The sequence below is a fragment of the Dermacentor albipictus genome, chromosome 7 (assembly GCF_038994185.2).
Source record: "Dermacentor albipictus isolate Rhodes 1998 colony chromosome 7, USDA_Dalb.pri_finalv2, whole genome shotgun sequence".
Taxonomy (NCBI): Eukaryota; Metazoa; Arthropoda; class Arachnida; order Ixodida; family Ixodidae; genus Dermacentor; species Dermacentor albipictus.
This window is the reverse complement of record NC_091827.1, coordinates 73,767,375-73,795,069: the sequence shown is the minus strand read 5'-3', so window position 1 is coordinate 73,795,069 and position 27,695 is coordinate 73,767,375. Positions and strand designations below refer to the sequence as shown.

At 47.2% G+C, this 27,695-nt stretch overlaps 1 protein-coding gene across 4 annotated transcripts in view; it reads right to left on the bottom strand.

The window, feature by feature from the left end:
• Window positions 1-27,695, bottom strand: part of LOC135916092 (uncharacterized) — a 145,709-nt gene that overhangs the window by 97,542 nt on the left and 20,472 nt on the right. For all 4 annotated transcript variants that reach the window (XM_070521311.1, XM_065449325.1, XM_065449323.1 and 1 more), the window contains one exon: window positions 16,946-17,049. In XM_070521311.1, the coding sequence (XP_070377412.1) occupies window positions 16,946-16,953 (8 nt within the window). In that variant the 5' untranslated portion in view covers window positions 16,954-17,049. The remainder of the gene's footprint in view (window positions 1-16,945; window positions 17,050-27,695) is intronic.

The window sequence follows — 27,695 nt, the reverse complement described above, 5'->3', positions numbered from 1 at the left end:
CAGGCAGGGAGATACGATCTCTCCAATGCTATTCAAAGCCTGTGAACAGGAGGTATTCAGAGACCTGGATTGGGAAGAATTAGGGATAAAAGTTAATGGAGAATACCTTAGTAACTTGCGATTCGCTGATGACATTGCTTGTATGATGCCAGGGTTAGCGTAGAGCATGAAGTCTATTTCATTTCTAGTCTCGCCGTTCGGGCTCCTCCACATCCATTTTCGGCTGTCCCGCTTGCGGAAGAAGGTATTGATTATCCGCATATTATTCTGTTCCGCATACTCTACTAATAGCTCTTCCCTACTATTCCGAGTGCCTATGCCATATTCCCCCACTGCCTTGTCTCCAGCCTGCTTCTTGGCTATTTTGGCATTGAAGACGCCCATCAGTATAATGTATTTTGTTTTGACTTTACCCATCACCAATTCCACGTTTTCATAGAAGCTTTCGACTTCCTGGTCATCATGACTCGATGTAGGGGCGTAGACCTGTACAACCTTCATTTTTACCTCTTAGGTTTCACAACAAGACCTGCCACCCTCTCCTTAATGCTGTAGAATTCCTGTATGTTACCAGCTATATTCTTATTAATCAGGAATCCGACTCCTTGTTCTTGTCCCTCGGCTAAGCCCCGGTAGCACAGGACGTGGTCGCTTTTTAGCACTGTATATGCTTCTTTTGGCCTCCTAACTTCACTGAGCCCTATTATATCCCACTTACTACCCTCTAATTCCTCCAATAGCACTGCTAGACTCGCCTCACTACATAACATTCTAGCGTTAAACGTTGCCAGGTTCATATTCCAATGACGGCCTGTCTGGAGCCACGGATTCTTAGCACCCTCTGCTGCGTCGCAGGTCTGACCGCCACCGTGGTCAGTTGCTTCGCAGCTGCTGGTGACTGATGGCCGGAGTTTGATTTTTGATTGTTGTGTTCATATAGGAAGTGGTAAGGGAATACATCTACTTAGGACAGTAGTGACTGCGGATCCGGATCATGAGACTGAAATAATCGGAAGAGTAAGAATGGGCTGGGGTGCATTTGGCAGGCATTCTCAGATCATGAGAGCAGGTTGCCATTATCCCTCAAAAGAAAAGTTTATAACAGCTGTGTCTTACCAGTACTCACGTACGGGGCACAAACCTGGAGGCTTATGAAAAGGCTTCTACAGAAATTGAGAACGACGCAACGAGCTATGGAAAGAAGAATGATGGGTGTAACGTTAAGGGCTAAGAAAAGAGCAGATTGGGTGAGGGAACAAACGCGAGTTAATGATATCTTAGATGAAATCAAGAAAAAGAAATGGGCAATGGCAAGAAATGGAATGAGGACAGAAGATAACCAATGGTCATTAAGGGTTACGGACTGGATTACAAGGGAAGGGAAGTGTAGCAGAGGGCGGCAGAAAGTTAGGTGGGCGGTTGGGATTAAGAAGCTTGCAGGGACCACATAACCACAATTAGCACATGACCGAGGTTGTTGGAGAAGTATGGGAGAGGCTGTTGCCCTGCAGTGGGTGTACCCAGGCTGATGATGATGATGAAAGCATTGATAACACACAGTAAAAGACACGGTACAAAGTACCATCTCCCTCCATGGCAATCCAGAAGCGCGTGCTTGCGCCATGTGCATGAGCATATGGCAGAATTTGATGCCAATGTACAATTTGCTGCCTGAGTGAATCGCTCAGGCAGCATATTGTAGACTGCGTTCACCACCTCGCTGCTCGCCCGCAGGAGCTCTCATTCTTGTTTTATGGCAATCCACAGCTGGTCCGCTTTGTTGAAATTCGAGACCGAGGGCCTCGAGAGCCTGAACTTTATCATTCCTTAAACATTTTCGATTAAGTTTAGCTGGGGACTGCCGCTCGGTCACTGAAGCTGCGCTGAAGCTGCAGATCATCTACAACTTTATACGCAGCTCGTGCAGTGTGGACGTGGGCGCGGTCATGCGGAAACCAGAAGATACCCTCCGGGAAAGGCCCATACAGTACGTAAGGCATGAGCACGTGCTCCATTGCTTCCACTTAGGCATCAGCTGTCACAGGGCCTGGAATTCTGTAGATTGGCCTCAGGCCCTGGTGGCAGACCGCATCCCACACGTTGACGGAGGTGCGTCGGCTTGAGCGCACGTCCCAGATGAACCGCTTGTCATACATAAAAAAAAATTGACGTGTTGTCTGTACCTTATGGGCATAAAATGGGGATAAAGAGGACTTACCGGAAATGAACAAGACGCCAAGCTCTCTGGCCTTGGTTCCACCGAGTACAAAAAGTTAATTCGTCAGTGAAAACCCAGTCCTCGTGCTTTTGCGTGAACTGCAGTTGCTGGTGGCGATGAGACGCGTCAAATACTGGGTTCCCCACGGCGACCCGGCTTTGCATGACCGTTTCATGCAGCCTTCTGCGCACAGTGTCTGCAATCACGTGCAGACCAAGGTCATCGCGTATTTTGCTTACGGTGAGGGAGGGGTCGTCGACGAAAGCAGCGACAGTGAGAACATGTTCTTCTGTGGTTGTTGCCCGCTCCTGAACTGCACGTGTAGAATCATCTATCCTGTCTTCTTCTCTGAATGCCCGGACAGTTCTGTTAACGGTAGAAACGGGCCGCTCTACTGCAGCGGCTATTTCTCTTTGGGATATTGTGCGAGCCATGTAAACAATAGCGAGGCATTGTTCGCTCGGTCCCCTTCGAGGCATCTTGAGTGGATGATTCTTAGATGCATAGATTTACATCGCCTGAGATCTAAAGCCATTCCAAACTATCGTATATTTATTGGCCTGTCGCTGCGCCTATGTCGGCATTAGCGCTACCGTGCTGTTCCATCTTGTTAGCTGCCTGAAAACGCGTTACTTCGTGCTTTCTTATCGCTTTATGCCATGGTATTATGAATGGCTAGGCTGTTTGACATAAATTGCCCCGAGATGTCACCCGTGGTTTGTGCCCGTGATGAATTCCTATATGAGCAACGGCAATTCACAGTAATATTTCGTCTTGATCCCAATCTGCGCGCAAAATTATGTACCATGCATGTCAGAGGCATTTTTTTCAAGATGCCATCAAGAGTTTACATCCACCGCAGAATATCCCAAACGTTTTATCTAATATAGGCCAACCAGTGTTCTCCATCGGCTTGCACCCTTGAACTCGTTGCATCTATGTCCAGGGGCTTCCTAGTTTGTATAATAATGCCGCCCCGATATCTCAGTTGTTAGGGTACTCATCTGCTAGCCCTGAAGACAGGGGTTTGATTCCGGCCACAGGGGTTGCACTTTGATGGAGGCGAAATGCTAGAGGCCCGTCTTCTTTGCGATGTTACTGCACGTTATAGACAGAAGCGCCAGTGGCCGAAGTTATCCGGAGTGCTTCACTACAGAATCCGCAGCCTGAGTCACTTCGGGGCATTAAATCCAATAAAATCAAACAATATTTGCCTTAAAGAGTCGGTGTCTTATCCGACAAGATCCCACGTAGTGCTTTTTGCCGATAGACATTAAAAGCTTAGTTTCAATCGCATCCACGCGTCTTTCTTGCTCAGGACACGCACAGCTTTTACGCCCCTACAATGAATCTCCAGTGCAGTGCGGACTAAACAAAAAATCAGACACTAAACTGCGAGAGCACTGCGACGCGCGCTGTCAGAGAATACAATAAATGAAGAACGTGAACAACTATGCCAGTGGATTTGCAAATTTATTTATTGTCGAACCTTTACAAACGCCGATAAACTTCATTTGCTCTCCTTTTCCTATTTATAATTTCCCTGAAGCGCCAGCTTTGAGGCCAAACTCCAGAGGCGCGTGAGCTGTCGCCAGCCATTTGGCCTTGCCGAAATAAGTAAACCGCAACATGTTTTCTGGACGCGCGCGAGACCGCAGGCACGAGCGAAAAGTGGCGGGACGAACATGTCACATGAGCGCACTCTCCCCGCCTGTCAGGCAAAAGCGAAAGACAAGTAAAACACTCAAATCGAGCTGTGTTCCAGCTATCGCAAGCCGTCACAAACGTACCGACATAACAGAGCACAATACTTCGCGGCGCTGGCGCCAGTCTAAGCTGGTCCAGGCCATGCTGCGGAGCGTTCGTGTTAAGGTGTGGAAAACAGGTGTGGAAAATTTCGTACATACTTTTTTTTGTCGTTGTTGTGCTTCAATTGATTAGAAAACTGTATAAACTTTAACCTTTTTTTTTCTTTCTTCTTACGCGAATTGTGTACTCAAGTGTTGAAAATGTGTACTACTTTAATTTCATGTGTGACCTCCTGAAAGCCTGCCACTGCCATGTTGCTGCCAATGTACGGGTGGCACGGCCTAGTCAGGCAAATGTTTTGCCTTTAGCCGTGTCCCCTAAGACAATCTGTTCATTGTCTTAAATAAATCAATAAAGAAAGAAAGAAAGAAAGCGTGCTGAGGGCTGTACAATACCGATCTTTTTAAGGGCGAACAAGGGAGCGCGTGGCTTTCCGTACTGCCAGCGCTGTTTATCGGCGGCACAGAGAAGCATTGCGCATGCGCAGTGCGTCTGGCGTGTGAGAATTCTATTTTCGAGAGCATTGCGTCTCGCAAGCACGCGCGTGTCGTCTGCTACACGCGCACCGCAACAAGGGAGCCGTGCACTTCAACAGGGATAACAAGGCGGGACTTGAAATCACATTCCACACGATGTATGAATAAACTTGAAAAGTTTTTTGCCGACGTTCCCAATGTCATTGTTGGTTATTAGCTAAGTTTATGCGATGCATGCGTATTTAACTCGTTGGCGTAACTGTGACCACCCCTGTGTTCGAGGAGAGATATCTATCTGTTCATATTACCGCATTGATCAGAGCCACATCAGCATGGCACCTTGTTCTTGAAGACGAGAGGCGGAAAATAGTAAAACTTTCGCTGAAGGGATATTCTCAGCGCTCCATCGGCGCATTGGTGCAGAAGCCGCTGAAGAGTGTCAACAAGATAATCCAAGCATTCAGGAAGGACGGTCACTTTTCTCTCGCCCCACACAGGGGTCGCGCAGGGGCAACGACCGATAAAGACGCGCTTACGGTAGCTGCAGTAGTTGAGAATCCGTTTCAGTCTGTCAAGGAAGAGCGGCAGCTGCTAGATGTGGATGCTTTCGTTGTAAACATACGGCGATGCCTCAGGAGTGCTGGATTGCGAAGTTAAGTGGCACGAAAGCCCGTTCTCCCCGCTTGGAACAAGGTGTCACGTCTGCAATTTGTCAAAACTCAGGCCTTGTGGACTTCCGATGACCGGGACCGAGTAATCTTCTCGGACGAGTCATGTAGACTTTTCCAACAGTAGAAAATCAATGCCTGCGGCTGTGGCGCGCAAGAGGGACACGGTAAGAAAACTTTCTGGGCAGACTTTATTTTGCGAGAAGAACTGAATTTAATATAATTTCTATGCAGTTACGAGCCTGCCAATCTGCAGGGAGTCGCGGCGAGTGGACGCACCTGCGTGAACGCGTGTGGCGCGCTGTCAAGACATGATCTCGGGCATCTACACCGCGTCGAGGGCACTCTTACTTGGCAGAGCTTCTGGAGCGAAATCTTGGACAACGTGCTCCTTCCTTGTGCTCACGCCGCTTTTCCATATGCTGATTGTGTGTTCCAGCATGACCTTGCGCCGGTGCACACTGTGAAAATTGTGACAGAGCACCCAGAAACTCGTAGGGTGCGTCTGCTCTCCTGGCCGCCCAAGGGGGCTGGTATGAACATCTGCGAACATGTATGGGGCTGCATAAAAGCAGCCATGGTGCGACACCCTTTTCATTCGGCATGAGCGGATGAGCTGTGGGTAGTCTTGTCATTTGTTGGGCGTGTTGGTAAACTGACTTGGCAAGCGTATTTGGCGCCAGCGAACAAGAACACAAGGATGGCGGTGGGGGTGTCGTCTGCCTTCTGTCCTTTCCTTATTCTCTGGCGCTAAATATGCATTCCATTTGGTAGCTGTTTGCCAAGAGTGGGATCATCTTAGAGCAAGTAACTTTGTGCCTGCCCTGTACTCTGCCCTATGGCCTACAACGGCAGCAGTTGTTGCTGCAAAAGCGAATATTACAAAATAATGTAGAAAATGAAACAACGATTAATCCAGTTTACAGCTGTTACTTTTCTACGTCTTTCATTATATTGTGAAAAATGCCCAAAATAAAAGTTCAGACGTTTGCGTTTCCTAGCTTGTTTTCGGCATTGTGTGACCAAAAAACCTGGGAGAAAAGAAAAAGAAAATCAGGTAACGGTTTCCAGGTAATTAGCGTAACGCTAAGGATGAGGAACACACCATTTAAGCTGGAAGCATCTCGACTTTGCTTACAGTGATAATTCGGTCACCACCGAGGAAACAAAAACAGCTAGCAGACGTCAAGCGAGCGCTCCGATAACCTGATGTGCGTGAAGGGAAGCTACTCCCAGCGCGCATGCGCACAGATATTCTGAGGCGCCGCTTAACTGCGGTGGTAGTATCGAAAGTCACGCGCTCCCGTGTTCACGCTCAAAACGATTGCGACCGTACATGGCATGATTATTAGACTAATTTCTAATTTAATAACGACAAAACGTTCTCCTCCTCTTCCCTCTACATTGGATCAGCGTGCCTCGTTACGTGCTTGCGCTCACATTTCCGAACACTGATTGGTCTGTGCCTGACTTTCACACTAGGCTTTCAACAGATTACTCGTGGTTCCTTCTCTTTCCTTTGCGTAGAAATGGTGGGGCTTCTTAACTGCTTGCACTAGTATTTCCGATCGCGGATTTGTGCGCGCCTGGTTTTCACACTGGGTATTCAATAGATCGCTCGTTCCTCACAATAAATTTAAGACTGCGAGACGAAGTGGGCGCTGTCTAGCGTGGAAGTGGTTTGCCCCGCACGTACCGTGTAAGCACGCAGGAATACCAAGAAAGACTCATACAAGTAAGAGCCTAGACAAATATGCTTTATTTTCTGTTACTTTTTATGCATCTTCCTACTGTATAGCGCCGAACGATTGCTTCTAACAATCGCAAGAACCAGTCTTCATAATGTGTAGCCCCGAGCAATCCATGGCTTCTAACAAACGCGAGAAAGTGTCTGCGCAGAGCATGTGGCCATAAACTAACTACCAGTTGAGTTGCAGTAGTAGTTGAGACAGCAGTAGTGGTGCAGTTATCCTGTACCCGCCGCTAAGGAGGTGGAGTTTCACTTTTTTGACAATAACTTTCTATTTTCGCATGTGTGTGCCCGTGATCGGGTCCACAGAATTCAAGCTGTGATTGACTGTCTCCCAGTCCAGATTCATACTCATCCAGTTAGCAACCACAAAATTTTGGATACAGTTGTGAGCAATCCACTCTTTCTGTGAATAATGGTCCCCAGTTTAACATTGGCTGCAGAAATGGGGCCTAGCGTCACCGAATTTTGTCGGTCGTTCTTGAAAATTCGCAGCTCCCCCCTGGTAGCCCAGACCATGCCGAAAACGCATGGTCCACGATCTGCAACGGCGCCGTAATTCTTGGCGCTCGACGGAAGGTTGTTGCCCGGCATCCGGCGACCTGGATAGCACTTTCGGCTACCGCGAATACAGTACTCGTCAATAGCACTATTACTTAGGGTCAAACTTACGCTTTTGCTCACGCAGTACGTGAGTCAAATCACTTGCCGCGTAGAGAGGTCGATGGCTGAGGCGGTCTTTGTTGATGCCAAGTAACATCCTTCGCCTTTCAGCCCGTTCAGTGAAGTGGCACCGAGTGGGTCGCCACGACTGATTTCGGCACCTGTTGCGCCTGTAGGCAGCCCGATCACCATTCTGAGCCTTCCGATATAATGTGGACACTTCGCAGGTTTCTCGGTCCGTGGTGAAACCCAGGTCCTTGTAGGTGTCCGAATGTTCCGATGACGCCACTGCACTGGGCATGGCCCAGGTTCGCGATGCACGCAAAACGCTTGAAGCCGGGAGTAGCCGAAACGATCGCACGAACTCTTGCTCTGCAGCCCAGTCAAAACAATTTGCTCGGAAAGCCTAATTTGGCTGCCGCAGTGTCTCCGCAGATGTGAGTCTATCCTAACTCATTACACAGCCAGCCAACTGACGTTTTGAAAATTCGAATGTTGCACTGAAACACTGTGTCAGTCAAGTAGGTGAGCAGGTATATACCGTGATATTCACTGTTTCTGCCACTGCAAGCGATGATACGGGCTGTTGCTGCGGCAGCCATGTTCCTGAGTTCACATCGGGATGCTATGGTGATGTTCTAATTGAGCCCTAGTTCGACTAATAAACAAAACCATCAGCAGCGCTCAGAGAGTGCGGCGCACTCTTCACACAAATCGGTCTGTGCAAATAAACATATGCATGCGTACGCCAATGTTGCGTTGCTACCTGACTACACCAGGAAGGTGACGGCGTCATGTCTTATACGCAAGGACACCAGGACTGCCCCTAACATACCATGTTGGTTCATGCCACCAAGCACACTGGGCGGACGCTGTAAAGTCAGTAAATTGATTGGTTACCTAATTTCGCGATGTCACAATTTGCCCAACTCAGCTTGCCTAATACTGGCTCGTCAGCAGAGGCAAAAATTGAGCGTGAAACAAGGCAACAATTATATTAGCGATAAGATGGTTCCGAGAATTGCATCCTCTCACTGGATTCAGTTTATTATTGATACATCACCTATTGGCAAATATAATAGGGTGCCCAACCGTTTCAACTTTTTATTAGTACAGCGAATACGCTCATCTAAAGTCGCCTTCAAACACCTTCAAAACGGCAGAATGTCACGTCCTTCATTTAGAAAGTGATTTTTATTTCCAGTGTTTCGCATGGCGGCCTGCTTACTGCGTGCTAGGTGTTTTTTGGACAGCTGCGGTTTGGGCAGGCATGTTTGCGCATAATTATCAGAAGAATATATTAAACTACCACAGAAGAGGCGTATATGAGCCTCTGGCTGGTGAACAGGTACGCAGATAATATTGTCAATACTTGTTTCTTTGCTTCCTGTTTAAAACCTGGACATTAATTGGCGGTATCAGGCATTCGTAAGCTACACCAATGTGTTCGTTGCATGGTGAACTATATTCACCACTTTCTGGTATATACGTTATTCTCTTTGACTAACGCAATAAACATTCGCATATTTGGTTTTAGACAATCCTGTAGAATGCGCATGTTCTATTGCATTTCATAAATGAAACTTGCAACTTTATATCAGCTCACGAATATTGATAACGCACCTGCTCCGTCACGTATTGATTTTCATTTCGGGGATGAATAATTTTTCAAGGGTTTCTTTTAGCCATTCGAGATGTGTTACATAGAAAGGGGTCGTCCAAGGCAATTATTCCAGAATGCGTATGGACCAGTGTGCCATCAGTGGTACACAGTACCTAAATGATGCCCCAGACGTGTCGCACTTTGCACGTATATGCCATCGCCATTCTTACCTCAACCAGCGTAACTCTGTCACATAGTGTGACCATAAAGGACGCAGCAGAAAACTGAAGGGCACAAGTTTATTGTTTTATTGAACGAACTTGGGCCCACAGAAACAAGCGACACTCAAAGCACAATGACAGTGGCGAATACAGTCAGCGATCGTCGAAATCTGATTGAGGGTCAAGCGCACCAGCTTTTAGGCATGAGTCATCGAAGCTTCGAGAGTAATCGCTGGTACCCGCGTGTCTTCGAGCGAGTAGTATACAATTCCCGTCGTTCGTACAATGAGATTATACAGGTTTTGGTGACAACAAACAATGGATAGAGTTATTGATAACGCACGAGAAACTTCCCGACGTGTAGCCGCGCCCTGCGCTGACAGATAACGTTCTCCACTTGATAGCCTATGAAAAGCGGTCACCCAAGAAAGATAAACAAGCGCAAGTGCCAATGCCGCCTCTGAAAAAGCATCATGCTGATGCTACGAAGAGAAAAGACAGAAAAACAAAAGCATGCTTAGGGAAAAACAACAACAAAGAAACCAAGTTCAAAGCAACAATTCCAAAGAAATCAAGTTCAATGTTCAGTTATGCAAACTTCCAAAGTTCATTCATGCTTGTTCAATGGCTGAAATCGCACAACATGAACTATTCCTGGTCACGAGCGGTGCCGCATTTATTGGGAAATGCCATCTGGCACGACCTCATAGTCGAATGCGCCAATGCTTTGGATGATCTTGTAGGGCCCGAAATAGCGGTGTAAAATTTTCTCGTGTAGTCCTCGTCGGCTTAGCGACGTACAAACCCAAGCACGGTGGCCGCGCTTGTACCCGACATAGCGTTTGTACCCGCGCTTGTACCCGACATATATTAACAGTCAGTATTGACTGCTTATAGATAGACGCACAAAGCACTGTCATCGGTCATGTACTGAGCACCACTATCAGTGAAACGCAGTGATGAACAACCATGCGACCACGCTGCATTGGTATTCCCCTAATGGACAATGAATGGGCGGATTATTGTCAAGACTGACTTTATCGAGAACAGCGCTGCAGCACCCCTGTCAACGGTTCAGCGTATCAACTACCTTGTCGGTTCCAGCCTCTAGAATGTAGCCGCTTGTAAGCTTTCGCCTCTCTTTCGGCACTCGCGGCAAAAACTTTTCGCTGGAATGATGCCGAGCTCACCGAAGAACGTCGGAATATTTCTCCACGAGGCCACCAATATCTAGAAAACACTGGAAATAAGGAGCAAAGAATTACACCACTGCACCAACACAACATACTATACCTGAGTTTAATCACTGGGCACAGACAACCTGCGTTTACTACACGAGCTTCGTAAGTTGATCGCTTCGATGGAGCCACAAGTAGCATCCACTGCTGACATCAACCGCGAGGATATTCACGAGTCACATAGAGCAGCCACTTGCTGCTGCCTTAGCCGGAAGCGATGCCTTACGTCGCCGTATCCCACTGTCAGGCTCTTCTTTCGCGCCAAAGCGCGGTAGCGTCGTAGTTCCGCTATTCACCACCGCAGCCGCCAGTTTGCCCTCCAGTCGCCTAGCACAGCTACAAAAGGAAGCCAAATATATGGCATGCTGCAGCTGCTCCTACCACCGCTGGTGGTCATACGGCGACTTCGGACTGCGAGGCTTGGCCGTCAAAGCACCACGTCACCAGCTTGGTGAGCGGTCACGTTGCATCACTGACTACTTCGCTTCAACATAGTGGAGACCCGACGTGTTTCGCGTTCGCCGTCACCAGGACGCCATCTGTCGCCACCGCACCGCCCATACACAATCCTAGCTCGGGTCCTGTCCGTAAGCCCACATACGGAAAACAAAAAGCAACAACCGATGGAGGTGTGGTAGCTGCACTGCGATATGAAGAAGACCCTTCGCCGTCAACGGTGATGCTTCAAGATCAATTTGGACGATGCAGAAACGAGACGCTGCCCTCCCGACAAAGCTGGGCAGCCAAGAACACGCCAACAAAAGGCGAGCCGACGCACCAGCCGTGATCTGACACCAAGACCTAACTGCAACGCAAGACAAATACCTGCAGACCTTGACGTCCATCTCTACGGTCTTGAAGTCACCGCGCTTGTACACTGGAGCAGACTATACCGTAATCAATGTATTATTCAGCGCAAAGTTGAAGAAAGCCAAGGCTACGTGGGAGGGCCATCAAATTTGGGCAGCTGAAAGAGACCTCATAAAACCGGCCAGAATCTGCATGGCAATAACTACAGTTCATGACCAGACCTAACCTGCGACATTCGTTGTCCTGCAACAGTGCTCGTGAGACGTAATTCTCGGCATGGACTTTCTGAGCCAACCCGACGCATTCGTCGGCCTGACGTCAAGCTTCATAATGCGGTCCAATGATCAAGCGATAGTGACGGAGAGGTCTTGCATTGTTTTTGAGGACTAAGTCAGCGTCCCGCCTCCTTCCACCATTGTGAATTCTGTCGGGAACGAGACATCCGTGACGTAGAAGGCATCATCAAGGGCAACCAATATCAATCGCTCAACTGCAAAATTTGGGTCGAAAGATGGATTGTTCGAACAGACGGAAGCAAGAGAAAGTGATGCTGACAAACTTCAGCCAGGAGTTCCAGCACAACAACCAGAGCACGACGATTACATACATCGAGGAAATTGTGGGAACCAACACAGCGTTCGTGCACTCAGATTCTGCCGGATTTACTCAGGCGAACATAGTTCCGAACCAGACTTCGACATAAATCCAAGCACCCCCCCCCCCCATGAGTAAGCTACAAATGCTTAGGGTTCCTCCCCGACGATACACAGGCCACTTTTCCGCGTCATGGAGGATCCGACAAACACCAGTTGCATCGCACAATACTCGAAATTTGCGCTACATCAGTCCACCAGGACAGTTAGCGAGTTTCCATGCGGGAACATGAAGCTATTAGCGAACAATTCAAAAATCCGGCTCGGCAACTTCATCCGGCCGTTGAAAAGCTCCCGTGCATCTCCTGTAGTCTTGGTGAAGAAGCAGGATGGGAACCTGCGTTTCGCCGTCGATTGTCGCTGACTGAACAAGACCATGAATTAGGACGTATACCCCGTCCCACGGATCAACGGCGAATGGGTTCGGCTCTGCAACGGTAAATACTTGTCGTTGATAGGTATCAACACTGGCTACTGGCAAATAGAAATCCACGAGCGGGATCGCGAATAGACCGCCTACATCATGACAGATGACCTCTGTGATCTCAAGGTCATGTCATTTGGTCTGCTCGAAGAGCTTGCAACGTTCCAGTGCGTCAAAGACAGAGTCTTAGAAGGATCAAAGTGGCAGACCAGTGTTGTTTACTTTGATGGCGTCGTCGTCTCCGCCGAAAATGTAGGGTCACTTCAGGTGGCCTGCGGCAGTACTATAAGTCATCAATTGATCAAGGCTCACTGTGAAGCTGGAAATGTGAGGCTGCGCTTATGATTAGCTACTGATCCCGCCCCACGTCACCAGCAAATCTGGAGTCTGTTCCCACCCTTAGAAGACAGCTTCGACAGCGATGCATTGCGTTGATTTCTTGGCATGTGTGCCTGCTACAAGATCTTTGTGAATGTCTTTTGACGGATCACTCTGCCGCTGGCACACATCCATAAATACGATGTCGAGTTCAAGTGGTTAACGCCCCAGCCAATGCATATTGAAAACTCAAGGTATGCATGCAGGAGTCGCCCATAGTAGCGCACTTCGACGTGGACGCGGATACAGAAATCTATACTGACACCAGTAGCTTAGGCCTAGGTTCTGTCCTAGTCCAGAAGAAAAACGGACTTGAACGGCTGATAACGTGCGCCAGCCAATCGCGTTCAATAGCGGAGGGCAACTATTTTGCAACAGAAAAGGACTGCCTGTCCAACACATAGGCTGTAGTGAAATTCCGCTGTTCCATGTAAGGCAGTCCATTCAAAGTCATCAGCGACCATCACGCGTTAATTTGGCTGATTAATTTAAAGGGCCCTTCTGGACGCCCGGGGCAGTGGAGCCTCTGACTGTAAAAATATGACATCACTGTCATCTGCAGGTGCGGACTAAAACACTCTGATGCTGACTGTCTGTCTTGCGCTCCCGTCGACCCGCCGAGTCCAACTGAATAAAATAGGGCCGATTTTTAGGTACAATATTTGGCGATGAATTTGCATACCCACAGGGAGTGGACCCAGCACTCAGAAGCTTTGCTGAGTACATGCAAGGAAAGACCGATGATTTCTCGATGGTATTTAGGCGCGGATTATCTTCACTTTTCAGACGAAGCGATGTCCTGGTGATGAAGAACCCGCAGGACTCTAGTCACAAATGCTGCACGCCCTGTACAGAGGTGAGACAGCCCAGCATCTCGGGTTTCGCCGTAATCTTGGGAGAATACAAGAGGAGTACTATTTGCCGGTCCTGTTGCCCGTTTTGTCGAGACATGTCGAGATTGCTAGCGAAGCAAGGCACCACCGACGACGCCAATGATTTGCTACAGCCGATCAAGCCTCCTTGCTGACTGTTTCAGCACATCGAGATATGTTGGGGGCCCTTTTCGAGGTGTACATCAGGAAACAAGTCAGTCATCGCGGCTGCCGACTACCATACCCTTTACGCTGAAACGAAAGCTATCCCTACAGGCTGTGCTACCGAAGTTGCTGAATTCTTCGTCCAGAACATCCTGCTGCAATATGATGCCCCGGAAGTCCTCCTCACCGACAGAGGGATGGCTTTGACTGCTGAGCTGACTCAAACCGTTTTGCCAGGCCAACTGCCTACCACCCGCTGACGAATGGTTTTACGGAGCGCCTGACCGGGACCATCGCCAACATGCTTGAAATATACCTCGACGTCGAGAACAAGAAGTGGGAAGCCGTCCTGTGATGCTTAACCTTCACTTACAACACGGCGGTGCAAGAAACTCCGAAGATCACGCCTTCGAAGCTGGTTTACGGCAGGAACCCTACGATGACTCTCGACGCCAACGCAGTCATACGTCACCGACGAAGAGTCTCCACGTCGCAGCCTATGTGCAGCACGCCATAGAAGCCTTACGGCTCGCCCAACTACGCATCAACAACCAGCAGGATACCCAAAGCCGATACTAGGGTCTTCGATGAGGCTACGTCGGGTACAAGCGCCGCGATCGCGTTTAGGTTTGTACCCCGAGAAGCCGTTGAGGGCTTAGCGAGAAACTTCTACACCGCTATTTCTGCCCCTACAAGATCATCCAATGCATTGGCGCACTCGACTATGAGGTCATGCCAGATGGCATTTCGCAATAAAAGCGGCACCGCTTACCACCAGAAATAGTTCATGTTGTGCGACTTCAGCCGTTCTACAAGCACTAATGAAGTTTGGAAGTTTGCATAGCTGAACTTTGAACTTGCTTTCTTTGGACTTTGCTGCTTTGAACTTGGTTCTTTGTTTTTTGTCCCTTTATAATGAGCACGTTATCTATGTTATAATAAGTAAGTATGTTATGTTTGTTGCCATAGCACGATGCTTTCTGAGAGGGGAGCATTTACACTTTGGCTTGTTTATCATTCTTGGGTGACCGCTTTTCACGAGCTAGAAAATGCTAGAAAATCGAGAACGTTATCTGTAAGCGCAGGGCGCGACTGCATGTTGGGAAGTTTCTCATGTGTTATCAATGGCTCCATCCGTTGTTTGTTGTCACCAAACCCTGTACAATATCAATGTATGAGCGACGGGAATCGTATAGCACTCGCTGGAAGACACGCGGGTAATAGCGATTACTCTCGAAGGTTCGATGACTCATGCATAAAAGCTGGTGCGCTTGACCCTCAATTAGATTTCGACGATCGCTGATTGTGTTCGGCACTGTCATTCTCCTTTGAGTGTCTCTTGTTTTTGTGGGCATAACTTCGTTCATTAAGACAGTAAGCTTCTGCCATTCAGTTTTGACACTGAGTCCTTTATAGTCAGCCTATGTTCATGCTGATTGAGGTAAGAATGGTGATGGCACATACGTGCAATGTGCATCATGTCTGGGGCATCATTTAGGTACTGTCTACCATTGATGTCGCACTGGCCCATACCAATTCTGGAATAATTGCCTTGAACGGCCCCTTTCTAAGTAACACATGTAGAATGGCAAAAAGAAACCCTTGAAAAGTTATTCAACCCCGAAATGTAAATCAATATGTTAGGGAGTGGGTGTGTTATAAATATTTATGAGCTGATATGATGTTGCAACTTTGTGAAATGCAATAGAGCATGCGCATCGTACAGGATTGTCTAAAAACGAATCCGCGGATGCTTATTGCGTAAGTCAAAGAGAATAGAGTGTATACCGGAAAGTTGACCATGCAATGAAAACATTGGTGTAGTTTACGAATGCTTAATAGCCGCTAAGCAACGTCCAGGTTTTATACAGGAAGCAAAGAAATAAGTATTGATAATATTATTTGCGTACCTGTTCACCAACCACAGGCTCATATATGCGCCTTGTGTGGTTGTTTAATATATTCGTCTTATATATATCCGCAAACATATCTCCCCAAACCGCGGCTATGGCAAAAACACCTGGCACGCAACAAGCAGGCAGCCATGCGAAACAATAGAATGTATAAAAAGAATCGCTTTCTAAAGAAAGGCCATGACATTCTGCCGTTTTGAAGGAGTCAAGTGTAGACTTGGAACTTTAGATGAGGGTATTGGCTGTACTAATGAAACGTTGAAATGGTTGGGAGCCCTATTCTTGGTTGCCAATAAGTGCTGTATGAATATTCAACTAAATCCAGTGAAAGATTGTAATTCTCGGAACCATCTGATCGCTAATATTATTGTTGCCTTAGTATGTGCTAAATTTTTCCTTCTGCTGAAGAGCCAGGATAAGGCAAGCTGAGTTGGGCAAGTTTTGACATTGCGAAATTAAGTAACCAATGAATTTACTCATTTTACAGCGTCTGCCCAGTGTGCTTGGTGGCGTGAACCAACATACTGGTATGTTAGCCGCAGTACTGGTGCCCTTGCGTCTAAGACATGACGCCGTCATCTTCCTGCTGTAGTTTCACGGCGATGCAATATTGGAGTACACATGCATATGTTTAATTTCACAGACCGATTTATGCGCTCTCCGCAAGGCAAAAGGGCAGGCCTAAACACAATTTTCCAATATTTGTAAAATGAGAACTGTAAAATGTGTACGTAGTGACATTATGGGCCGAATAATACCGCTGTAATAATAGAGGCGCTCTAGCTGCGAAACACACGGTCGATCATTCAATACAACGGCAAGCAAGTACGAGCAGCTTGTTGACCTTTCGGTGATACAGCTGACTGTTCAGCATTCAGACAATGTTCGTGTCAGAAATATCAAGAATAACAGTTTATTTTACCTCCTTAACTGCATTCGTTGCCTGAGAAGGCTTATGTGGGCAGATTATGACTACAATTCCTAAATATAAACTAATACTAATGAGGCGTTTCTCCTAATCAGTTCGGTTTTGCCTTTTTTCGTTTGCAATACACAAATATGTGCAGCCTTGTATTATACTCACGGATCCATTGCGCAAAAAAACACTCGAAATGTCCAGCCATCGTACAAGGGTTCTCTCAACGTGTCGTGTATATATGCGGCCTTGTCTGCGAGCTTCCAGCCATACTACAGAAAAAAAGAGGCAGAGATTGTGCAGAATTAGAATCACGAGGTATTTGTAGGGCTGCTGATGGCGCAAGTAGTGCACAGGAACGGATGCAACATATATTGGCGCTAATGTATCTGGTACGCCCACTTATAGATTGAGCAGATGTGTGGGTCATTTACTATTTATTTTCATCTCTTTTCTGCAGCTTGTTCAAATGATAGAGCGTGTACCACACTGAGTGGGTCTAAGTCGTTTACGTGCAAATGAGTTCGACACGTGAACTTCTATTGCTGGCTCCTGGAAATCGCGTATAACTACGACACTTGCGTTATGGGTGACGAGAATGGCGTGGTGACAGTTGCATGAAAGTTACTATGCTGACGTGCTGACAATGCCAAAATATTGACACGTGTACTTATCTTTATCGAGCGACCACGTTTCGCCGCTTAACAACTGTAATCGCACAGCGAGGGACGCGCCTGAATGTATCCGATGTTTCTGGAAAGTTATCGATGCTTCTACCCGGCTGTCTGTTGTCGCCGAACCTTGTGTTACCTGATTTCATCGCGTAACGCGAATGGTGTATAACTTTGTGGAAGGCACACGGGTCCGAACGATTAGTCTGGAACATTCGACGACTGCTCTATAAGAGCCGACGCGCTTGACCCGCTGATCAGATTTTCGACGATCGCCTACTATGTTCGCCGCTATCATTGTGCTTTAGGTGTGGCCTGTTTTGTGGGCACAGGTTCGCCCAATAAAAGCTAGTTTTGTCTTTCACAGTAATGCTACTGTGTTTTTCTTCACCGTCACTATCACGTGACAATATAAGATGGTGATGAAGACGATGACCTAATAACGATGGCAGAACAAGGACAGGATTATGACGACCCTTCGGAGACATTGGCGAAGCGTTCACTCGCTTTATACATTTATTAGAGCACACCATCCATGTTATGTCAGCAGTATCTAGCAAATGGTGTTACAAAAACTAGTTATTTCTACAGCGCTGCACTAACACTCCCTCATGTTTGCCAAAGTGCTGTACGTGTGCTCTTTCCGTCTTTGGGAAATGCACGTGGGAAACTCATGGTTTACATGTTATGCTTCTCACAGTAATGCTGACGGAGTCTGATTGCGCTCGTACAAAAAACGCTTTAGGAAGCTGTTTTGTGGGACGAAACATGGAACAAGCGGAAACAAATTCATTACTCAACTTTCGAGGAACCAGGGTACACCAGACGCTTTGAATGTACATCAAATATTTACTGTGAACCTATTTAGAACTGTCCCTAGTACAGCGGGCAGCATGTTCCACTGAAAACGCTGCTACCTACGACGCACGGGTGAAGTGGCCCGATGTCGAGTATGCGGGGCACGAGTGCAGCTACGATAACTTTGGAAGCAACATCGTCGAATGCACCTGCGTCGAAAACGGACTCTGAGCATGATTGAATGTATTACCAAGAATAAGGGAATTCCAGATCAGCCATTTTGGCAACCACTGGCCTTTCGACTGCAACGAGCATCACAGCACACAGCCAACTACAAGTAGAAGACGTGGGCTGCTAACACTTCGCCAAAAGAAAGCAAAAGCAAAACAGAAGAGGAAGGAAAGGAAGGAATCGGGCCACTTGAGCGGAGAGCAGTGAGGCTAGCATCAGACCGCTGCATCCAGTCCCTTGTAAGAAATCAATCTATGAGAAGCCGCCACCTCTATCTAAAAAAAATTATAAACTGACTCTCAGATGGCACAAAGGACTCATCATAGGGCATTTTACGTGCCCACTATTAGCCCAAACAGTTCCCGACGTGAGTGGAGGGTAGGTCAGTGGTGAAAAATTTCTGGTACACGGGAAACCAGTACTTATTATCTTCATTGTATCGACACTAGAACATAAAACAGTGGTATAGGTCAGTAACTTAACCTCAATCCGTCTCAACCGCAAAGTGCACTATTTAAACGCTGATGTAGCAACCTTAGGAGTAACACTCTGATGAGCTGTACATGGCCTTGAGTGGAATAATGAAAAAAAAACACTTAAGAACATGAAATCAAACAGTACATATCATATACGCAATAATGCTCGGGGAATTCGAGACATATTTTAGCACCTCCTATGATAAAATCCTTCCCAGGAAAGTGTATACTGTGAGCAGATGGAGGTCACATGTTTCTTAAACAAAAATATAATCCAAACGTGTATAATGTTTAGCTGAAATAGGGCGTAGGTCCGATGTCTGCCCGAACCACAGCCTTCCTGTATTTCACAAAGGCAGGGTACAAGGACTAAATCCCAAGCATGAATGCCCCTCAAAATACGCATCATGCGTTGGATAACATCTAACAGGATCAACTTATGCGATGAACGACTAAACGACACCACCAACAAAGGGACACTCAAAAACCCGGTTGCTCAAAATGGCGCCGATAATCAGAAGGTTCGGAAAGGATGACTCTGAATTACAGGAATAAATGTAGCCAAGGCGACCAACAAAAGCACAAAGAACGAGCTCACCTTCGCTGTTGCGAGCTCCCCTTCGCCGTTACGAGCTCCCTTTCGCATGAGCAGGATCCCAACAATTAGAAAAACAATTCGGCAATAACACCTATACAATATACACGCGCACACACCACACGATATTAGGAGACACGTTATTGTGGATCCTCTGAGGCCTGCAAACCCAAGAACCGTAACTACTTTCCGCAGTAGAAAGTACTGGTCTACTGTACTGGTTAACTGGTTAGTACTGTTTACTGGAAAATACTGGTTAACTACTGGTCTGCAGCAGCACAGCGGAGGCGGCTTCAGTAGGTGTGGCGATAAGGACACAGACTCCCAGGCGACCTGCCGACTCTTCCTTCACGAAAGCATTTGAAGAATTGCTCTTGTTTGGCCTTCGACTACGACAAGAACATCACAATGGATGGTGTATGGGACATGCTCCTGTCACCAGTAACACAGGGGCAGAAGATCTTGCTCGCGAGAGTTCAATCCGAGCAAGGAACAACACCCTGAATGAAAACAACAATGAAATATAGTATGTCCGTAATTAACAGTGGAGGGGACTCAGCTTTACTGCAATATGTAGGCAAGCACATGTCACATCTGGGAGGTGGCTTACCATCTGACCAACCATATGTGCCAACAAGTTGCCTTTGTGCCGGGGGACGCTAAATTTGCCCCCTGTGACATGGACGTGCAACTAACAGCCCTAAAACTCAAATTGATACCAATAAACAAAAAAGATATCTTATATGGATCACAGGGCAGCCACCCTCACCCATACTGACCTGGAAACTCAAATGAGTGTGCTCTACCAGCCCCGGTGCGTAGCTGTGCCTACAGGAGAAGCCACCCTCCGGCAAAAGTGAAACAAAAATGTTTAAACAATAACTTTATTTCTCTATATATATTTCTCTCGAGCAGCTACTTCGCTTCTTTGCTCGAGCGTAATGGCCAGCGACCAAGAAGGATCGCCCTGAGGGGGCGATCACTGACAGGCACTTCGAGCAAAAATATTGGTCTTCAGATTGATCCTAGGAATGCTTACAGAGAAGCCAGGAAACTTTCGATTGAGATAAAAACAGTGCAATCATTTATTAGCCGAAGCACCAGAGCAATATCTGTACATTGCTCCAGAACGTTAGGGAGAATGATTAAACTTATTCCTGTGAACAACGTTGCCTGTTTTATGTGCGTCTCCTGAGGAACTATGGCGTAAAGATATTCAAATCCAGTTTTATTCTATTTCTGCCACTAGCTATCAACAATTGGCTCCTCTCGCCTTGCTTGGCAGTCTTGCGACGCCTTGAAAGCAGGGACAACTCCCCATCTGATATAGTGCGAGCAGCCTGGGTACGCATAATTAGGCCAAACAAAAGAAAAATCATCAATTTCGATGCTATGCCTTTTCGCCATAAACTCTACGCTAGTTGTAAAAGTTCATCAGGTTGCGCTAACTTCGCTTGCCTGACACGCGACGTCACACTATCGCAAGAACTCACCACAACAACGTAACGTGTACGCACTAATGGTGCTGTACTATTGGGAATTTTTTTGCGATGTAGCTTGTACGTACATACATGTCTCATCATGGTTGATAATGGTTCGACGCAGATGGATAAGGCGCAAAATAGCGACAAGCGTTTACAGTGATCGGACTAAATCTGATAATGTTAGCAAGCACAGATAACGGTTGTTAAGAATCCGATCAAGTTTGATAAGATTGATAAGGAGCGATAAGCGTTGGTAAGGATGGCATCAAGCCCGTAAAGGCTGATACAAACCGATAAGCGTTGACAAGAGTCCGATCTTGTCCCGTAAGGTTGATAACGACTGGTAAGGGTTGACAAGGTTTATACTGGTTTATTCAAGTTTCATAACATTCTTAATTACACTGTGCGGCATGCATATGAGCAAGTGGGGCAACGTTTGCCCATACTTAGATCCAGAACATTTTGCGCGTGTATTATGTTCGAGTAATGTGACTTCGAACGACGATGTCCAATATGCATGTCAAAGTGCATCTTCTGTTCATGTTATTTTACGATTGCGATATTTTCTTTCTGGTGAAATAAAAGTGACACGCCAAAGCTCTTGGCGTTCTCAGAGCTTCAACACTGTAGCTTTGTTTGTTGCACCAAGGGTGTAATAAGCTTGTCTGGCTTGCATATGCATTTTAGCAAATGTGCATTCTTATTTCGAATGAATGAATGTGTATTGTTTAGTGGCGCAAGGGCCAGGGATGGCCAAAGAGCGCCATGACTAATTATGTGTTGTTAAGCGCTGCTTTGTGAGTTTCGATGGTGGGATGTAACATGGCTGTAAAGTGGCTTAAAATCAATGCGTATCATAAAAGCGTAAAATGATATATAGTATAAAATTATGATAGTGAGCAATGTAGTTGTCTATGGGTATGGTACGCTTGCTAAGTGATCATGACGCTAAAATTCAATAACATGGAAATAGCTCCTATGCCTCCGGAAGGCCTTTGAGCCCAAAGGCTGGGAGGCAGGCGCTTTCTATTAATGCAGTTACCGCAGCAGAAACCTCAGTTAAGAGGCTGTGCTATGGATTTTCTGGTGATATAACATGAAAACTACGTACATCTTTTAAAAATTCGAGCAACGACTGATATTTAAAAAGAGGTTCTATACCTATGAACATTTGAGGATGAAGCGGAATTCGCTGCCGATGTGGGAATGGAAAATGCTTTTTCCTATTTGTGTCTAATTCCCTGCATTGTATCAGGATGTGAAGCACGGTAAGTGGCTCACCACATTTATCACACGTGGGTGGATCGCCACTGGACAAAAGGTATGCGTGTGTGCTGTATATGTGTCCTATCCTGAGTCTGCAAAGTGTTACTTCTGTGTGACGGTTCTTTGATACCGGCGGCCAGTTGCCAAGATAAGGCTTGATAACATGTAATTTATTTGCTGTTTCTTTATCCCACAAGCGCTGCCAGAAATCTCTTAGTTTTTTTCTTATTGAGGGCTTGAGGTCCATTACAGGGACAGTCGTGGAAGTGTCTGCAACGTTCGCGTTCACGGATGTGGCTAGCTGGTCCGCTAACACGTTTCCCTCTATCTCTCGGTGCCCCGGCACCCAGCATAGGACGATATGCTGCTTAGACGCATAGATTTTTAGCAATGCTGAGTAGAGAGAAATAATTACAGGGTTTTTATATTTCTTGACAGTTTTCAAAGCATTTACGACGCTCAAGGAGTCTGTGTATATAACAGCCTTTGGGATATTAAATTCTTTAATGTGTTTAACAGCGGCCAATATCGCGTAGGCCTCTGCTGTGAAAATACTTGTGTTAGGGTGCAGAACACCGGCATCCGAAAAGGATGGACCGACCGCTGCGTAAGATACGCCAGAATTACACTTCGATGCTTCTGTAAAGAATTCAGGAGAGGAGTATTTGTGCTGTAATTCGAGGAAATACGTTCGTATATGCGCGACAGGCGCGTGCTTTGTAACAGTTACGAAAGATATATCACAGTCTATTGGTTGCCACTGCCACGGCGGGGGCCGTATAGCTGGGGACATAGGGTGGTATTCAAGCAGTGGAACCCTTGTTTCTTCAGCCATGTCTCTGACACGCAGTGAGAAAGGCTTTGCCACTGTGGGCCGGTTGCGAAAAAGTTGACAACTGGACAAATCGTTTATGGTGGAGAACGCGGGAAATACGTGAAAGAGGAGTATGTTCTCTGCAGATTAAGTGACCACTCATCCGATTCAACGTAAAGGCTTTCCACTGGGCTTGTTCTAAAGGCGCCTGTGGACAAGCGAATGCCTAAGTGGTGGACAGGGTCTAGCATCTTCAGAGCAGTTGGAGTAGCCGACTGGTAAACTATGGCTCCATAGTCTAGTCGTGTGCGTATGAGGCTTTTATACAAGTTCATGAGACATTTTCTATCACTGCCCCAGGTTGTGCGTGAGAGCACCTTTAAGATATTCATTGTTTTCATGCACTTGTCTTTAAGATATTTTATGTGCTGCACAAAGGTTAGCTTCGCGTCTAAAATTATGCCTAAGAATTTATGTTCCCTGTTTACGGGCAGACGCTCACCATGCAACACAATTTCAGGATCAGGGTGCAGGCCTCTTTTTCTGGAGAAAATGACACAGGTACTTTTTTGTGGGTTCAATCTGAACCCGTTCTCATCAGCCCATTTGGAGACCCTGTTAAGTCCAAGCTGGACCTGTCGCTCACAGATTGCAAGAGAACTTGACTGAAATCCTATCTGCACGTCGTCAACATACGTTGAATAGAAGATGTTATGTGGTATGTGTAGACGAAGAGAATTCATTTTTACTATAAAGAGTGTGCAGCTGAGCACCCCGCCCTGCGGCACTCCAGTTTCTTGTACAAACTTCTGTGACAGAACACTGCCCACTCGAACACGGAATGTCCGATTGGACAGATAACTTTCTATAACATTGAACATATTTCCGTGTATACCTAACTGTGAGAGGTCTTTCAATATCCCGAACCGCCACGTTGTATCATAGGCTTTCTCCATATCTAAGAATACTGATAAGAAAAACTGCTTATGGACAAAAGCTTCACGGATACGTGCCTCGATACGTATGAGATGGTCAGTGGTGGATCGAGCCTCCCGAAACCCGCACTGGAATGGGTCTAGCAATTTGTTTGATTCTAGGAAGTGTAGTAGGCGACAGTTAATCATTTTTTCGAATACTTTGCAGAGGCAACTTGTTAATGCTATAGGTCTATAACTTGATACAGAGGAAGGATCCTTTCCGTGCTTCAGTATTGGAATTATAATAGCCTCCTTCCAAGCAGAGGGGATCTCGCCGGAAGACCATATAACGTTGTAAAGGGAAAGGAGGGTTTTCTGTGTTTCGGATGGTAGTTGTTTTAACATCTCATATATTATGCGGTCTGAACCTGGGGCGGATGTATTACAGCAGTTCAGTGCTGCCTGCAGTTCTGCTATGCAGAATGGTTCATTGTACGGCGCACTTTTTGCACATTTCCTTTCTAGCTTTTGGTTCTCTATTCGTGTTCTGTACTTTAGGAAAGTTTCGGTGTAGTGTGAGGAGCTGGATATGTGTTCAAAGTGTGTGCCAAGAAAGTTGGCTTGATCTTCCAGGCTTTCTCCGTCACTATTTACTAAAGGCAGCGAATACGTTTGTTGTCCATTAACCTTTTTCACTCTATTCCATACCTTTGGCTCATCTGTGTACGAGTTGATGCTTGATATAAACTTCGCCCAACTCTCTCGTCTTGCTTGCCGGCGCGTTCTCCTTGCCTGGGATTTGACATGTTTAAAGTTTTCCAGGTTTTCAGCTGTAGGAGAATCGCGAAATATCGCCCACGCTTTGTTCTGGTTCCTCCGTGCTTGCCTGCATGCATCGTTCCACCAGGGAACACGCCGCTTGGAACCCATGCCGCTCATTCGTGGAATACATTTACAGGCGGCATCCAGTATAAAAGCTGTAAAATATGCAACAGCATCATCTATGGTTATACCAGACAACTCAGTCCACGTCATGTAAGTAAGAGTTCGGTACCGTTCCCAATCGGCTGAGTCAATCTTCCACCGAGGGACCAGGGGGGGAAGTTGATCTTGTTTCGGCGTAGTTAGGATTATTGGGAAGTGGTCACTCCCATACGGGTTGTTAAGCACATTCCATTTAAAATAGGGTAAAAGCGTCGGCGATAAAATGCTAAGATCTATGGCAGAGTATGACTTGTTGGACAGGTTAAAATATGTGGGCTCCTTCGTGTTCAAGAGACATGTTCCAGAGGTAAAAAGCACCTGTTCAATGACGCGACCTCGCGCATCACAGCGTGAATCGCCCCACAAAGTACTGTGTGCATTAAAATCACCAAGAATAAAATAGGGGTCCGGGAGCTCATCTATTAATGATTCTAAGTCGCGTCTGTGAAGGTGATGATGTGGTGGTATATACAGAGAACAGATTGTAATGAGTTTATTTAAAAGTACGGCTCGAACGGCCACGGCCTCAAGGGACGTTTGGAGCTTTAGATGCTGACACGCTACACTTTTGTCAGCAATAATAGCTACACCGCCAGATGCTGCGACAGCATCCTCGCGGTCTTTGCGAAACGTAACGTGCTTTCGGAGAAAGTTTATGTGTGTAGATTTTAAGTGTGTCTCCTGTAAACACAGCACTTTTGGATTGTGTTTATGGATGAGTTCTTGAACATCGTCAAGATTCCTAAGTAGACCTCTGACGTTCCATTGAATGATTTGTGTATCCATATTTTATATTAAATTGGTGCTGTGTTTACGAAAACGGAAGGGATGTCTTAGATTACAGAGCCCTTTCGAGGCCCTGTAACCGGGGTTTTGCTCTTTTTGAAGCGTTTGAGGGAACCTCGCCGCTCCTTAGGCGCCGGATGCGCCTTGAGGATAGGTGTAATGTCCATTGCCTCTTGTGAGGCGCCGGACACCTGCTCTTGCGAGCGAGAAGTTTCCCGAGAGGGTCCCTCCTTGGAGGGCAAGACCCCTGCGCCCACCAGCCCGGAGGTCGATGGGGCTCCCTGGGAGATTTGGCTGCGCCGGCCGTTGCCAGCGCTGGAAGGGACCTGGGAGGTTGAGGCAGCCTCGGCTGCGCCCACCTTCGGGGTCGACGGTCCCTTCTCCTCGGTTGACGGAGCAGCGCTAGCTGCAACCGCCGCGGGGGCAGATGGCGTAACTGCCGACTCACTGCGTGTGGGTCGGACAGTCGCCGGAGGCCGTTGTGACGCTGCCCCCTGACGCGCCACTTCGGCAAAGCTTTTCTTTAGGAGGTATACAACCCGCCTGCGTGCCTCCTTGAATGATATATTCTCTTTTACTTTTATAGTTACTATTTCTTTTTCCTTCTTCCAGGAGGGGCACGACCGCGAGTACGCGGCGTGATCCCCGTCACAGTTTACACAGTGGAGAGAGTTATTACATGCTTCAGTGGCGTGTTCAAGGGCACTACATTTCGCACATGTTTGGCGGCCTCGGCAGCTCTGCGAGCTGTGGCCGAAACGCTGGCATTTGAAACATCTCAAGGGATTTGGCACGTACGGTCTTACACGAAGCTTGATGTACCCAGCCTCGATTGACTCGGGCAGGACACTTGAATTGAAGGTGAGTATTATGTGTTTGGTCGCAATTTCTTTACCGTCTCGCCTCATCTTGATTCTTTTGACGTTTATGACATTTTGTTCACTGAAGCCCTCCAACAGTTCAGCCTCAGTGAGCTCTAGCAAATCATCGTCGGAGACAACGCCGCGGGAGGTATTCATCGTGCGGTGCGGGGTTACTACTACTTGGGTCTCCCCAAATGATACTAGCTGTGGCAGCTTCTCAAATTGCTTCTGGTCGCGGAGCTCCAAGAGGAGGTCACCACTAGCCATCCTCGACACCTTATATCCTGGGCCAAAAACTTCGGTAAGAGACTTAGAGACAAGGAAAGGGGAGATTGTTCGTACTTGTTTAGCTGGTTTTTCTGAGTGGATGACATGAAAACGTGGAAAATTGTGAACTCGGCGTCCGAAAAACTGAAAGACCTCTTCGGTGCGCCCTCGTTTCTGAGGGCGATCGGGTAGTTTAAGAAAAGCATGTTCCATAAGTAATGTTGGGTTTTCGGCCGCGATGCCGACCACCCACCATGGAGCCCAACAGGGGGACGTGACAGGAGTTCCTGCTAGAGAAACCCTGCCAACGCCAGCCGTACATCGCTGCTATAACCAAATACAGCATAACCAAGGCTGGCTAGCTACACAAGGTTAACCCTTGCCGCCGGGAAACTAGGAAGTGAGGAGAAGTGATGAGAAGACAGGAAAGATGAAAAAGGCGAGAGAGAAAGACGAAGATTGAAGAGGAGGACAGGAAAAGGCGACTGCCGATTTCCCCCGGGTGGGTCAGTCCGGGGGTGCCGTCTACGTGAAGCCGAGGCCAAAGGGGTGTGTTGCCGCCGCCGAGGGGCCGTAAAGGTCCAAACACCCGGCATTGGCTCAACCCCCAGGATCCCCTTTTCCCCGGACACTGCTAAGCCGCGCACGGCTACACGCGGGAGGGTCCAACCCTCGTGTGCTCGGGTACGTGGTGACGCAACGCACCAAACGCCTGCTGACGCAGACGCCCCTGCGGGGTCTTATTTCGAAGAACATATGCTTTGAA